Below are 14,758 nucleotides of genomic sequence, written 5' to 3' on the forward strand. Positions count from 1 at the left end.
TAGTGTAGTATAGTGTAGTGTAGCTAGGGAGAATAGTGTAGTGTAGTGTAGTGTAGCTAGGGAGAATAGTGTAGTATAGTGTAGTGTAGCTAGGGAGACTAGTGTAGTGTAGTGTAGTGTAGCTAGGGAGAGTAGTGTAGTGTAGTGTAGTGTAGCTAGGGAGAATAGTGTAGTGTAGTGTAGTGTAGCTAGGGAGAATAGTGTAGTGTAGTGTAGTGTAGCTAGGGAGAATAGTGTAGTGTAGTGTAGCTAGGGGGTAAAGTGCTTGTTACACAGTCATGAGGAACCGAGCTCAGATCCCCAGCACCCACATAAAAATAGGTAGGTGGTCCACATCCATTACTCGGACTCTCCCAGAGGACCTGGGTTCAATTCTCAGCACCCACATGGCAGCTCACAGCTGTCTGTAACTCCAACTCCAGGGCATCTGACACCCTCACACGGACATACACGTTGGCAAAGCATGAATGTACCTAAATTTTTTTAAAAAGTTAGAAATAGGACTGGAGAGATGGCTCAGCAGTTAAGAGCACTGACTGCTCTTCCAGAGGTCCTGAGTTCAAATCCCAGCAACCACATGGTGGCTCACAACCACCCATAATGAGATCTGATGTCCTCTTCTGGTGTGTCTGAAGACAGTTACAGTGTACTTACATATAATAATAAATAAATCTTTAAAAAAAAGAAATACCTGAAGATCCCTAACATTGTCTTATACACACACACACACACACACACACACACACACGCGAATATATCATGAGGAGTAGTGAGTACTAATAGATGCTAGGTACTAATGACATTATCTAGAGTCATGGAGATGGCGACACCTTGGGCTGCTGAGAAGCACTGTCACCGCTGATGAGATGGCAGGTTGCAGCCCAACTTTGCCCTCTGCCCTCTGCCCTGTATAAAGAACTATCAGCTCCCACAGCCTTTGCCAATGGCAGGCTTCACACACTACAGCTGTCACTGCACATTCCTGCTGCCCTCGCTCCTGACCTGCAAGCACCGTGTGCGTAATTAATCTGTGCAAGCCTTCAACATTAAAAAGGGACTGGGTTTAGCGTGGAGCAGGAAGCCTCTGGGGGATTTACGCAGGGACAAGAGCAGTTCCTATGACTGTCTGGCTGCACTGAGGAAGATGAACTGGAGAGAAACCTCAGGTATCTAGTAAAAAACATATAAAATACTTCAAATCCTATTGGACACAGAAAAGAGAAACCCTGGGTGCTAGAAATGGAGAGAGAACATGAAACTCAGGAGATGAGCGAGGACAGAAAGAGCCTACAGGCCCTCGGCTGTGCTCAGTGAAGATGCCTTCCTTCTTAGGACTCCCTTGGGCTACATCTGAGATCTCCACTGACAGCAAGGCCTTGAAAAGTCCTTCTAAGAGGGTATGAGAAAACCGGCCATGAAGGGCTACACAGAAGACAGGGCAGAGTGGTGGCGCTGAGAGAAGAGAAGCCTACCAGCAGCCTCTGCTCTGCACTCTGCTTTGTGTAAGATGCTGGCCCTAGACTTCAGCGTGAAACCTCAATTTAAAACTAACAAAACGTCTTAACCAACAGACTGTCAGATCAACCATGGTCCTTGAGCAGTCTTGAAAAGGAACTGGATATGGGGTAGGCAAGCGACAGCTGTTTCTTGGCAGCTGTGCTCCTGAGGTTCAGAAAGCCGATTTGTGATTAAACATTTGACGTCATGGGCAGGCTGTTCTTGAAATATCAAAAACTAGGGCACCAGGGCATTTCCCCACAAATGTGCACCAACAAAGGGTCTACATCATCTGCTTTTAGGGTTTTCTAGAGGATCATGGGAATAAATTCTGTAAAAGGGAAGTCTTATCCACTACAATGTAGACAGGGAAAGGGTCACTTTACTCCACAAATATGCCAAACTTATAAATCAAAAACTTTCTTAAAATTTGCAACACAGAGACCACTATGCTATGACTACCTCTGCCCATTCCTGCCACACACACACAGACTGTATGTCTGTGTCTTTCTGTCTCTATCTGTCTTTGCTTACATCATTTTTGCTTGTGTTTTAAGTGTCCGTTCATGGAATTCTTTCAAAAGGGAGATCACCAAGAGACTTCAAGGAGAAAGAAAACAAAACCTGCTTTGTGGGAATAAAGCTATCATTCTTGGTATGTGGAACTCTCTGGAAAACAATCAGTTTATCCAAAAGTCCAGGGAAGCACACAGTCATGAGGGAGAGCCGACACCAGCATCAGTGGGAACCACACCCTGAAAGGAGCTAATCCAAGAATCTGGGGGAGAGTTAAAGGTTACTGAGGAAGCCAAGGAGAAGCAACACTGTAGAGAGGATGTGGAAGAGCAGGTGGCTGCAGCAGCAGGTCAGGAGGTGAACCACTGCAACACCTGCAGCTGCTAACAGCTATATGCATGTAAAGGACTGAGCGGGCTGGCTAGGCTGCAGCTTAAGCAAATGGGCAGAAGCTGTATCATTCTGAGAGGAAGATCAGAGCGTTAGGGCTGGGTCAGGGAGGGCAGGTTTGGTCCAAATAGCCGTATCAGCTCAAATGCTGAGGATCAAACCCATGTCTAGAGTTTGCTAGGCAAGCCCTCCATCACTGAGCTGTACAGCAGACCTGACTATTGACTCTCAAGGTGCAATACCAGAGGTCAATCCTGCAACGCTGTAAATGAGCTCAGAAGCCCAGCTAACTCCGGTAACCTGAATCTTTCTTATACACATCTATGTCTACCTTTCTCTGTGATTTCTCACCACTATGCAGCCCAGTGCGGAGTACAGTGTCTGTCACTGGGCAGATGACTGAGTCCAGCGGCTAGTCCCAGCACAGTGCCTTGGGAAAGTGTTAACGCTCAGATCATTTGCTGAGTAAGATGTAAGCAGACCTTCTGTGCGGCCAGGCTCTGGCTGCTTTCACTAAGAGCCAAGGATGTAAAGTATTGGAGACACTCATCAAGCTCTGTCTGAGGTAAAGAAGCCAGCAAATGCCTGAGTTCCTCTTCAGTGGAGGAGTCCTGAAATAAAACACAGAGGAAGTCTTTAGACACAAACTCCACAACTGAGTATAAGATCCTCCAAAGAGTGGGGGCCAGGATATACACACAGGTAAGGAGAGAGGATGGCCAGTGCTTGTGATGTGGAGCATACTCGCCCACCAAAGTGAAGGTTACATAACCATTTATGTTTAGTTCTACGCTTCAACCCCTGCTACCACATATTACATACTACACATATTACACGTATTAAAGACATATTACAGGGGCTAGAGGAATAGTTCAGTAGTTAAGAGCACGGACTACTTTTGCAGAGGATGTGGGTCTGGTTCCCAGTACCCACGTGATGGCTCACAACCACCTACAACTCCAGTTCCAGGAGACCGGATGCCCTCTTCTGGTCTCTCCAGGCACCCAGCATACATGTGGTATATGTATGTATGTATGTATGTATGTATGTGTGTGTATATATATATATATATATATGCACGCCCCATACATATTCATAAAATAAAGTCTTAAAAATACACACACAAAGACTGTTACAAATCATAACTCAATGTTTACTTTAGGATTTCTTGATATCTTGACTCAAAATCAACTGTACTAAGGATATCATTAAGTCTGGAGTGTGTTAGTGTTTCATTTTTCTTGATAACTGATATCCTCTATATTCAATTCCTATTTTCTAATGATTTCTTAAATCAAATTTCAGTTTTGTTTTCACCTCTAAAAAAGGTGTTCAAGAAACATGTTTCCGGGGCTGGAGAGATGGCTCAGTGGTCAAGAGCTCTGGCTGCTCTTCCAGAGGTCCTGAGTTCAATTCCCTGCAACCACATGGTGTCTCACAACCATCTGTAATGGGATCTGATGTCCTCTTCTGGCGTGCAGGTATACAAACAGGTAGAATACTATATATGTAATTTTTTTTAAAAAAAATGCATGCTTCTGGCAATGATTCTTAAGGGTATTTCTAAACCCCAGAGTGTATTTAGCAATGTCTGGAGACAATTTTCTTTGTTACAACCTGGGGGACTCCTGTCACCCTAGGAACTGAGGCCAGGAATGCTGCTAAATGTGCTAGAATATGCAGAATACCCTCTCCCAGTAAAAGGCTAGTGATCTAGGATGTCAGAAGAGCTCAAGTTGAGAAATACCCGTTTTATAACACAGCAAGGCAGGTTGCCAGGGTGACTCAGAGGTTAGGAGCATGCGCTGCTTCTGCAGTTTGGCTCCCAGCACTCAGATCTGGTGGTTGACAACTACCTGTTAACCCCAGCTCCCAGGATCTGCTGCCCTCTTCTGACCTCCCATACACTAACACATGCACACACCCACATTCAGGCACACACACATAATTAAAGAGAAAATAAATCTTAAAACAGTAACAAAAAAAAAAGTGTGTGCAAGGCCCCCTCTTTTGGATGCTGACATGCTGCGGAGTTACCGAGAACAGACTCTCTCCACCCACAAAGGCAGTAAACATCACAGAAACAGCCCCTGTGAGGATCCCAGACTTCTGCTCTGTGTCCAGTTCACCTCTCTGCAAAATCAGTCACCAGCTTGTCGTGGAAGCTTATCGGAACCCACACTAGGAGCATGTGTTCCCACTCCCTTATTAACATGCTTGCTTACTTCTTTTAAAGAAGGCAAAGGAGGGGGTGGGAGAAAAAAGCGAAGATCACTTTCTTTGCTTCGTGCCAAACCAATAAGGGTCCTCGGGTCACAGGCTTGAGCAATTATCCTGTACTGGTAGTCTGTTGTAAAAATACAGTTTTTGTTAACATCAAGATGAACTTAAAGTTATCCCAAGATTAAGTAAACAACGACTTGAAAGCACCCCAATTCTTTTTTCTTTTTTCTTTTTTTTTTTGGTTTTTTCGAGACAGGGTTTCTCTGTGTAGCCCTGGCTGTCCTGGAACTCACTCTGTAGACCAGGCTGGCCTCGAACTCAGAAATCCNCCTGCCTCTGCCTCCCGAGTGCTGGGATTAAAGGCGTGCTCCACCACTGCCCGGCTAACCCCCAATATTTTAAAGCATAACAAACCATCTTGTACACATGTGCCCGGCTGCGCGCAGCCAGGCTGATCTGGCTTCCCAGGAACATGGTGGGCGTTCACCTCACTTTGAAGGCATGCGCCACCACTGCCTGGCAAGTACCCCAATTCTTAACTATTCTACAACTTTGTAACTCCAAATTTCCCAAGTATTGTTCACTACTCAGCAAGTTTTCCAGTTTATCCTGGTACTTTTTCCTCAAATGTTTGAGTGTGTAGGGGTGTGTGTGTGTGTGTGTGTGTGTGTATGTGAGTAGGTATGTGTGCATATTTGTTGTGTAGGTTTTCATATTAAGACTTCAGAATCCTTTCCCTTCCTTGTATGGTCTCATATGTAGACGGCCTGAATCTTCTTCCTTCCCGACAGCATATCTTCTCGCATTCAGCAGAGAACACAAGGAGGCTAAGCACAATCTGAGGTGCTCATTACCATGCCAGTGGTGAGCCTCTGACATTTCGCGCACGGCCTCCAGCCGTGCAGCTAGATTGTCCTCCCGACTCTTCCTCAGGAGCAGCCACACTGCACAGTCATGATCTTCTATGTCAACTGTGCTGAAAGAGTCTGCAAAAAGAATACGACAGAGCACAGTATAAACAGGTAAGACAGCATCAGTATGTCTGTGTGGCAAATGCACATGTGCCCATTTGTGTGTGTACACCACATGCATTCATATCTCTGAGTCAGAGTCACTGAAGCAGCTCGCCAGTCCTGCTGGGCTGGCTGCCCACTGAGCCCCATACACCCTCCTATCTCTGTTTCCCAAGCGCTGAGATTACAGGCTCCCGCTGTAATTATGCACTGGTTTTTTTGTAGGTTCTAGATTATCTAAATTCAGATCCTCACACATGAAGGGAAAGCACTTTACTGATTGAGCCATCTCCCTAGCTCCAATATTTTAATATTCACGTTATATGGGATGGTAACCTGTAAATAGTTGGGAATTGTAATGGGAACATTAAAAGCAGATACAGATGACCTAGCGTTTGGTCTTAGCTCTGTCATATCATATTTTTATATTTACAACATGTATTATATGTGTACTTATTTATTTAATATTCTATAACTTTTATTATGTGGTAATTCTCTTTTCCACTAAAAAGTTTTTGAAGCAGATTTAATATTAAAAAACCACATGCTTGTTCCAGCTAGCAGCAGCAACTGTCACTCTGCCATACTGAACCACCTGCGTGCATGTAAGCCACCTATGTAGACATGACAACTTTTTAACCCTTTCAGATTCAATCTGCATCTCCTAAGAACAAATTTGCTGGGTCACACAAGAGGCAGAGGCAGGTGGATTTCTGTGAGTTCTAGGATAGCCGTGAATATGTAGAGAAACTCTGTTTCAAAAAACAAACAAATATCATGATGTTATTATTATATCCAAGAGCACTCACAAAAATCAAAAATCCAGGCAAACTCCACATTCAAATATTCACCGTAAAATGTCTTTAAAGATGTTTTAAAGCAGGACTTGGTAACTTCTCTGTAGTCTCCCTTGATTCTAGAAAGTTGTCCTGCATATTCTCCATGATGTCAGCCCTGTGAGGAGGAGACTAGGCCAGCTTCTCATTGTTCCCTTTTGGTTGTTTGAGACAGGCTCCTTTGTGTAACCCTGGCTGTCCTGGAACTCACTCTGTAGACCAGGCTGGCCTCGAACTCAGAGACTAGCCTGCCTCTTCCTCCTGAGTACTGAGATTAACAACTATGCCTGGTCAGGACAGCATTTTAGAGCTAACTCCAAATTGGAGATTTAATAATATGAGAAAACACGAGAGTGATTTTCTTACAAGTTTTAAATTCTAACCATTTTATCAAAGAATATTCACTCTCAGAGTTACTTAATTATCTTAACATTAAAGACACAAAAACTGTCCAAAGCCTTTAGGCTGTGAAATTAAACATTGCAAAGAGGAAGTTCTTCTGCCAGCTTCCTTTTTGTTTGTTTGTTTGTTTGTTTGTTTCAAGACAGGGTTTCGGGGGCTGGTGAGATGGCTCAGTGGGTAAGAGCACCCGACTGCTCTTCCGAAGGTCCAGAGTTCAAATCCCAGCAACCACATGGTGGCTCACAACCACCTGTAATGAGATCTGGAGCCCTCTTCTGGAGTGTCTGAAGACAGCTACAGTGTACTTACATATAATAAATAAATAAATCTAAAAAAAAAAAAAAAAAAAAACAGGGTTTCTCTGTGTAGCCCTGGCTGTGCTGGAACTCACTTTGTAGACCAGGCTGGCCTCGAACTCAGAAATCCNCCTGCCTCTGCCTCCCNANTGCTGGGATTAAAGGCGTGCGCCAAAACCACCCAGCTCTTCAGCCAGCTTCTTATAGTTAATAAAGTTTAAGAGTAGGTTCCAGTCTTGGTTGCTTGCCCACGCGACTTTCAGACCACTGATGAGGACCCGTGACTACACCTACCAGCAAATGGGCTCCGCAGTACCTTGGCTGCTGCCGCCAACATTTTTCTTACTGCTCTGTGAAGTTCTTTTCTTGCCTGCCAAACAATCCCTAAAATGATGGCAGCAAATAAGACCAAATGTGTACTTTTGATATCATGCTCCAACACTTCAAAAAGAAATATATAAAGTAGGCTCCAAAGTTTATCACAGAGAACATAAAAATAATACCACCCGCGACCTCTTATTGCCGCTGTAAGTGGCAACACATTCCCACTGTGTTGTGGGAACACAGAATGCTTTGGACTCAGAATAAGGTCAGGGAGAAAGAGAACAAGGTGAGAAAATATCTCTAGCAGGTCTCATGAGGAACACAAGCTGACCAATATTCAGAATGTGCTCTGTAAAAAGCTGACCTAGGACAGAACTCGGGAAACACTTTAAGAATGAGCTTGAGCCTTGGCAGACAGGTAAATTACAAGACATGGGAACAATCTCCACACTGAAACTGTGAGTAGCTCTGATGGATGCTGAAGCACACCCCATGCAGGGGCTGTAACCTGCTCACAGGTACATCAAGGCTGGGATTCTAGGCAGAGTAGATTGAGTGCTCACCAAGATGCCCAGAGCTGAAGAGACCTCCTCTGAGCCAAAATCTCATCTACTGAAGAGCGAAGAGGCCAGCATACAACCTTGACATGGAGGAGGGGATGTCCCAACTCACATGGACCGACCGCTCAGTATTCGTAAGAGACAACAGCAATAAATAAGCTGTATCCAAGTTTCTCAATCTGTTTCTTGAGCTCAGTTGCAGAGTCACCCCCTACACTATGATAGTCTCTGAGCTGAATGGCAAAAGCAGACATTTGCAAAACTGAGCTAATGGCTCCCAGGGCACAGGGGAACCAGAGTTGGACACAAGGACAAGGCCAGTCCTTTGTTCTAAAGGAGCTAAAGACCTGGGGAAACACAGAAGCCCCAAATCTGGTCATCAGTTAATGGTTGGTGTGGTTGTTTCAGTAAGAGTGGCCCCCATAGGCTCATATATTTGAATGCTTGGTCACCAGGGAGTGGGACTCTGAGAGAATTGGAAGGATTAGGAGGCGTGGCTTTGTAGAGTGGGTGTAGCCTTGCTGGAGGAAGTATACCACTGGGGGTGGGCTTTGATGCTTCAAAGAGTCCATGGCTGGCTCAGTCTCTGCCTGGCTACAGATCAGGATATAGCTCTCAGCGACTGCTCCAGCACCTGCTTGTATGCTGCCATGCTCCTAGCCATGATGCCAATGGTCTAAGCCTCTGTAACTGTAAGGAACCCCCCGTTTCAATGCTTCTTTTTGTAAGTGTTGTCTTGGTCATGGTCTTTCTTCACTGCAATAGAGCCAAAACTAAGAAAGACACCTGGGGACCTGGCTCCAACAGGCTCTGCTGATCCTTTCAGAACGCTGAGTTTACTTGTCGAAACTGTACTCAAAACAGACCCACTTCTAAACTTGATGTAGCATGAAACTTACCACGGTTGTCTAACCTGTCTACAGGAGCTTTGTGCACATAGATGTAAGACTTCATTTTTTCTCGTTCCACCACCTGAGTGTCCAACATTAAAGACTTTTTCAGGGCCAGCACTTCATATGTAATAAATAGAGAACCCCTAAAAAAGAAATAAAAAGTGCCTCACAAATGAGGATCTAAATATGACCCAGTAGCTTTTCACAGTGAACTGCTTTCTAGTTTACTAGGAAACTAGCATACAGTAATGTGCAAGTGCCACTTTACATGTATGTAAACACACATATGTACATATGTGTATATGTTCATCTCAGTTTAAAATAACAAGTGAGCCAGGCAGTGGTGGCTCACGGCTTTAATCCCAGACTCAGGAGGCAGAGGCAGGTGGATCTCTGAGTTCGAGGCCAACCTGGTCTACAGAGCAAGTTCCAGGACAGACAGGGCTACACAGAGAAACCCTGTCTTGAAAAACCAACCAACACACACACACACACACACACACACACACACACACACACTCAGCAAGTGGTCACATGATTATATCCAAGCAAGAAACACAAGGTGAACAACTCCAAGCGTCCCCGTGTGTTCTCTGAGTAGCAGTAATCACAACCCCCCTGTCTCACACCGCGGGTCTGCTGCCTAAGTGCACACACTTAAACGTGGGTCTGCTGCCTAAGTGCACACACTTAAACATGGGGCTGCTGCCTAAGTGCACACACTTAAACACGTGCTTGGTCTGACCTGACTTTACACTTCCTGTACATAGACTCAGGCTAGATGTGTTCTTTTATTCAGTCTTATATTCGTGTTACTCATTCACACTATTGTCTTTATGTACAGTTCCCTCACAAAACAAATACACTTCCCACAACTTATTTATCCACTGTCCTGCAAATGGACACTCATGACATCTTTAGTTTGAATCTATGACATGCAATGCCGTTATTCATACTGATGTTCACATACATTCCTCTACGGAGGCACGTTCAACCTTCTGACATTCCACATCCCATGGGCACTCTGTGCTCGCTATAAGTCTCTTCTGTTAAGATTTCCAACAACAGTATCATAAAGCCATTAATACTGGAGAGTGAGCATCAGTACTTACCCTACAATGAGGGATCCAGTAAATCTTATTATATTTCCTTCAAAGAGAAAGAGATCACATTACATATTATACTTATTATCAGTGACCATCAGTCCACTGGCAGCACTGAGTAAAACATGATTTATACTCATGACTTACACACTCATCCTTCAAGCTCCTGTTGTGCTACCACAAACCAAATCAAAAGAACTCATGTCCCAGGCAAAGTTATGCAACCAGGATCACCATGGGTCCACCAATGTGACCAGCCAGAGGCAAGGTGGGGCCGGTGGGGTCACCAAGCTTCCCAGTACTGTCACTGAGGGACTCTCAAGTGGGGACATGAATGGCTTTTCTCCCAAATAATCATACTGTCTTTGCTGGTTTAAGTAGCAGAGATTTCATAGCCCCATATTCATAAAATATTGGCAACAAGAATATAAGCTTTTGATGAACCTTGGAAACATTAATATATATATAAATATATATATATATATACATATATATATACACACATACACACACACATATACATATATATATTACTGGCACACAGGTGCCTATCCAATCCTGGACTGCTGAGCAGGAAGGCTGGCCATGTACTAAAGTCAGACACTTGTGGAAATCTAGAAGGGGAGACACTTCCACAGGCACTCCCAGGCCTCCACAGGTCTGCCACAGGGACGAGGAGGTCTGCAGAGGCAAGCACAGAGTTGCTGACTGTGACTCTCAGGAACAGTCTGATTCCATGATGGCTCTCTGGTGTTCTCTAGCCCTCAACATGGAGCGGTCAGTGTTTCCTTCGCTGCTGCTACTGCCTCTGCCTCCTACTAGACTCCCGTGCCTCTCTCAACACTGGGCATCACACAGGCGCTAGTGGGCTTTAGGCACACGCTCTTCCCGAGCTCTATCCCAGCCTCCTAAACTGCTTCTTCTCCATCTTCATGTCCTTTCCTCTCTGTTCTCCTCCACTAAAAGTAAATGCGACATTCTGCAGTTCACGGGACCAGAAATACCAAGAGAAGGAAAGAGAGAAGCCTTCCCTACGCTTTACTGCCCCTGCTTCTTTTATATTTACAATTCAGAATCACAATTTCCTGGATAAAAAAAGAATCTACTGCAAAAATAGGCGTATGCATGAGTCCGAGCATGCATGCACTCTCTTGTGCACAGGTACACAGGCCCATGTATGCTGCCTGAAGGCCAGAGGAGGAAGGCCTGCTCTGTCACTCTCTGCTTTGTTCTGTGGACAAGGGTCTCTCACAGGCCCTGGAGCTCGGCTGGCAGCCAGCAACCCCCTTACCTCTACTGCACACTTCTCAGTGCTGGAGTTACAGTGTGTGTACTACACCAGCTTTTTAACTTATGTGGGTGCTAGGGATTTGAACTCAAGTCCTCATGCTTGCACAGTAAGCATTCTCACACACTAAACCTCCGTATCAGCCCAACAGATATTTTTGTTTTGTATTGTTTGGGGAGACAGGGTCTGACTGTGCAATCCTGGCTAGCCAGCGTTCTGTGCTTAGGGCGGCCCCAAACTCAAGGAGATCCACCTGCTTCTCTTTCTTGAGCTCTAGGATTAAAGGCATGCTCAACCCACCCAATTCCAACAGGTCTGTCAAAGGAAACACGGTAAAGACAGGGACTTCCTGGTGCACGGGAGACAGTCTTAAATGTTTATTGTCAGATAAATGAAGGGTGCACAGACAAAACAATCAGAGCTGGAGGAGGTATGTTATTTGATCCTTCTGCTCAACAAGCATGGCTGGGGCACCGCCCGCATGCTGCAGATGGCAATAACCAATGAGATAGAGTAAGGAACATGACACTGCCATCGGAGATTATCCATGGGAGGAGCCAGATAACTAGCCAGGTTCTACGCTGACTCTATTGCATGGCGACTGGTGGCTCTGCATGGCCTAGCCGGTCAGGGAAAGTTCTGGGAAGAGAGCTGGGCAACCATGTGGGATGAATCAGGGCAGATCCATGCCTGAGGTGTGGGGGAGATGAGGCCGGATCCCTCCCATGCCTCCACGGGATCAGAAGGACATTCTCCTTGCTCAGCACTGTGTTCAGAGGTACCTGACTCTGCAAGAGCTAAGTAAATGTGTGCTGAATGAGAACACGGTCATAATTAAGAATGGAAAGATGAACAATTGATTGGCTCATGTATGTCTCTGGACTTGCACACTTAGTGCAGAAAGACATAAGCAAACGAGAGACTCAGTGCTGACTACTGGCTTGGCAGTGCTTTCCAGGAAAGTGGCTGCAGCCTACCACTATTCCTATGAGAGACCGGAGGCCTGGAACTGTACTCACGGATATTTCTCCAGGGCGTGTGACTTTTTGATCGGGGAGCAAAGGATCCTATCCTCCTGCAGCAGATGACACAGTAGGCAGCCAGGGACATCCTGTATTGGAAAGTAATTGAAACAAGGTTAATTTAGTATATATTTGAAACCTTTTCTTTGACCCTAAGGACATATCATCACAGTAGGACACTCGAAGTCAGATTACTCAAAAAACTGAGAAAAAAAAAATTATCACCTTAAGGAATTCACCCCTGAAAACAAACCAGACTTTAGTAAAGCGTGCTGGCACTTTCATTATTCTTTGAGTTGTGTTCAATTGTACGTGGTAATTAATAGGAAACCAAGAAAATTCAATACAATGCATCTGTATAAATGAAGGTCCAACATCCATGGAGAGATGCAGAAAATTCCCTCTAAGGCAGCTAATGAACTCGAGCTGACAACCATCACTGACTGACAGGCAAGCACCACAGCTCTAGTCTAAGCAGCCCTAACTGACCCTCTTCCTCTTCTCCCTGCTAAGTAATAAATAGCAGTGTGGGCCATTAGGCCTTGGGATGGATGCTGCAATGAGCCAATGCACACAGTTCCTAAAGATTTCTTGATATTTTATAAACTGTCTTAGACAGGGTCTCTTACATAACCCTGGTTGTCTCAGAACTCACTGTGTAGACCAGGCTGGCCTTTGAACTCAGAGAAATCCACTTGCCTCTGCCTCCTGCATTTTTTATAAATAAAAGTCTCTGTTTTGAAACTCCATTTCTGTGCCTAGCCCTTGAGGTAGTTTGTTTGACTAAGCTTTACAATCTTTGATCACGAGCTCATCTTGTGGGACTGTTTCCTGTGGAAGAGTCCTGTGTGCTCTGATCTACAGTATGTGTCAAAGATCTGACTGGACTATCACACATACTTCAAATTGATGGGCTTAGAACATGGACTTAAGCGAGTTTCAATTTCCAAGGGAGAAAAGATGGCTCAGCTGGTGAAATGCTTGCAAGAAACCCGAGGCCCTGAGTTTGGATCCCTCTCGTGCATGTCACAAGCTCGGGGCAGCAGCGCTGTGGAAGCGAAGCAGGAGTAGGAGGTTTCCTGGTGCTTGGTAGTGACCAGCAAGTCTAGCCAAAATGATGAAACTCAGGTTTGTTCAGAGACCTTGTCTCAAAAAATAAGATGGAGCAAAGGAAATCATCCAGTGTTGGTAAAGGTACCTGGACCAAGCTTGATGCCAAGTTCAATCCTGGAGATCCACACAGTGGAAAGAGAGAACTGACTCCTAAATGCTACCCTCTGACCCTTAGCTGCTGTGGGACATGTTCTCTCCCCAACACCACAGAAATACTAAATAAACTAGGGATACAGATATTCTTAAAAGAAGGTGGAGGGTGATTAAGGATGCTGGTCATTGACATCCACACCACTGTGCTCATGTGTAAACACACACACACACACATACACACACAGGTACACACACTCAGAGTTCAAGTACATGTCCATTTACTTGTGCTGCTGGTAAAACCAAGTTTCACCTGCTTCCTTGGTTTCCTAAGAAGACACTTTCCAGCCTGTTTCCTGGAATACAGTCCTTCAAGACTATCCTATCAAAGCTCAGCTAACCCATAAAAAGTGGAATTAATTCTCAAATATTTTAGATTTCTCCCAATTTCTATATTATTCTTAACCTAATTCCACAATGGTTAAAAGCTCAACTCTTGCAAATCGCACCCAGGCCTGTCTTAGGGCACAGGATGGGCCCTATTTTGATGACTGCCCTAGATGCACTTGGAAAGAACAGGTAGTGTGTGCTCTACAAATGTCTACTAGGGCGAACTGTGAGCGTTTCTCAGGTTTCCTCCTCTTGCTGGTTCTGTCAACTCATGCTATTGAGAGGATGGAAGTAGGGGCCACAGCAAGACTCTGAACTTGTGTGATGCTGTCAGTTATACGATGTTAATAGTTTTTAAACAGATCTGTTTAAATAAGCCATGCCTGAGATCCAGCACTCAGGAGACAGAGGCAGGTGGAGCTCTGTGAGTTTAAGGTTAGTCTGGGCTACATAGAGTTCCAGGACAGCAGGCAGGTGGTCCTTGTAAGATGGGTAGAGGGGAAATAGAGCCAATTCACTGATTTTTAATAAAATGCAGATTCCTAGACACAAGGCTGTATCTGCCCAGTGTTACAAGACACAGTGTTGTCCTTACTGACAACTCTGAGGGAATCCATTTGCGGCCTCAAGTGGGTTTTTTAAAAGATTTGTTTATTACATATATTACATATAATATATAATCAGCCACCATGTGCTTGCTGGGAATTGAACTCAGGTCCTCTGGAAGAGCAACCAGTGCTCTTAACTGCTGAGTCATCTCTCCAGCCCAGAATCTCACATCTTTTTTTTTTTTTTTTTTTTT

General features: G+C 44.8%; 1 protein-coding gene across 2 annotated transcripts in view; it reads right to left on the reverse strand.

The window, feature by feature from the left end:
- Positions 1–14,758, reverse strand: part of Serac1 (serine active site containing 1) — a 38,356-nt gene that overhangs the window by 20,733 nt on the left and 2,865 nt on the right. Inside the window, exons 2-8 of one of the 2 annotated variants that reach the window (XM_021186242.2) lie at positions 12,361–12,452; positions 10,063–10,099; positions 8,957–9,093; positions 7,468–7,557; positions 5,481–5,612; positions 4,629–4,750; positions 2,886–3,014 (exon numbers count right to left, since the gene is read on the reverse strand). In XM_021186242.2, the coding sequence (XP_021041901.1) occupies positions 2,886–3,014; positions 4,629–4,750; positions 5,481–5,612; positions 7,468–7,557; positions 8,957–9,093; positions 10,063–10,099; positions 12,361–12,451 (738 nt within the window). In that variant the 5' untranslated portion in view covers position 12,452. The remainder of the gene's footprint in view (positions 1–2,885; positions 3,015–4,628; positions 4,751–5,480; positions 5,613–7,467; positions 7,558–8,956; positions 9,094–10,062; positions 10,100–12,360; positions 12,453–14,758) is intronic. The other variant, XM_029471534.1, reaches the window with a different exon arrangement.

The sequence above is a fragment of the Mus caroli genome, chromosome 17 (assembly GCF_900094665.2).
Source record: "Mus caroli chromosome 17, CAROLI_EIJ_v1.1, whole genome shotgun sequence".
NCBI classification, from domain to species: Eukaryota; Metazoa; Chordata; class Mammalia; order Rodentia; family Muridae; genus Mus; species Mus caroli.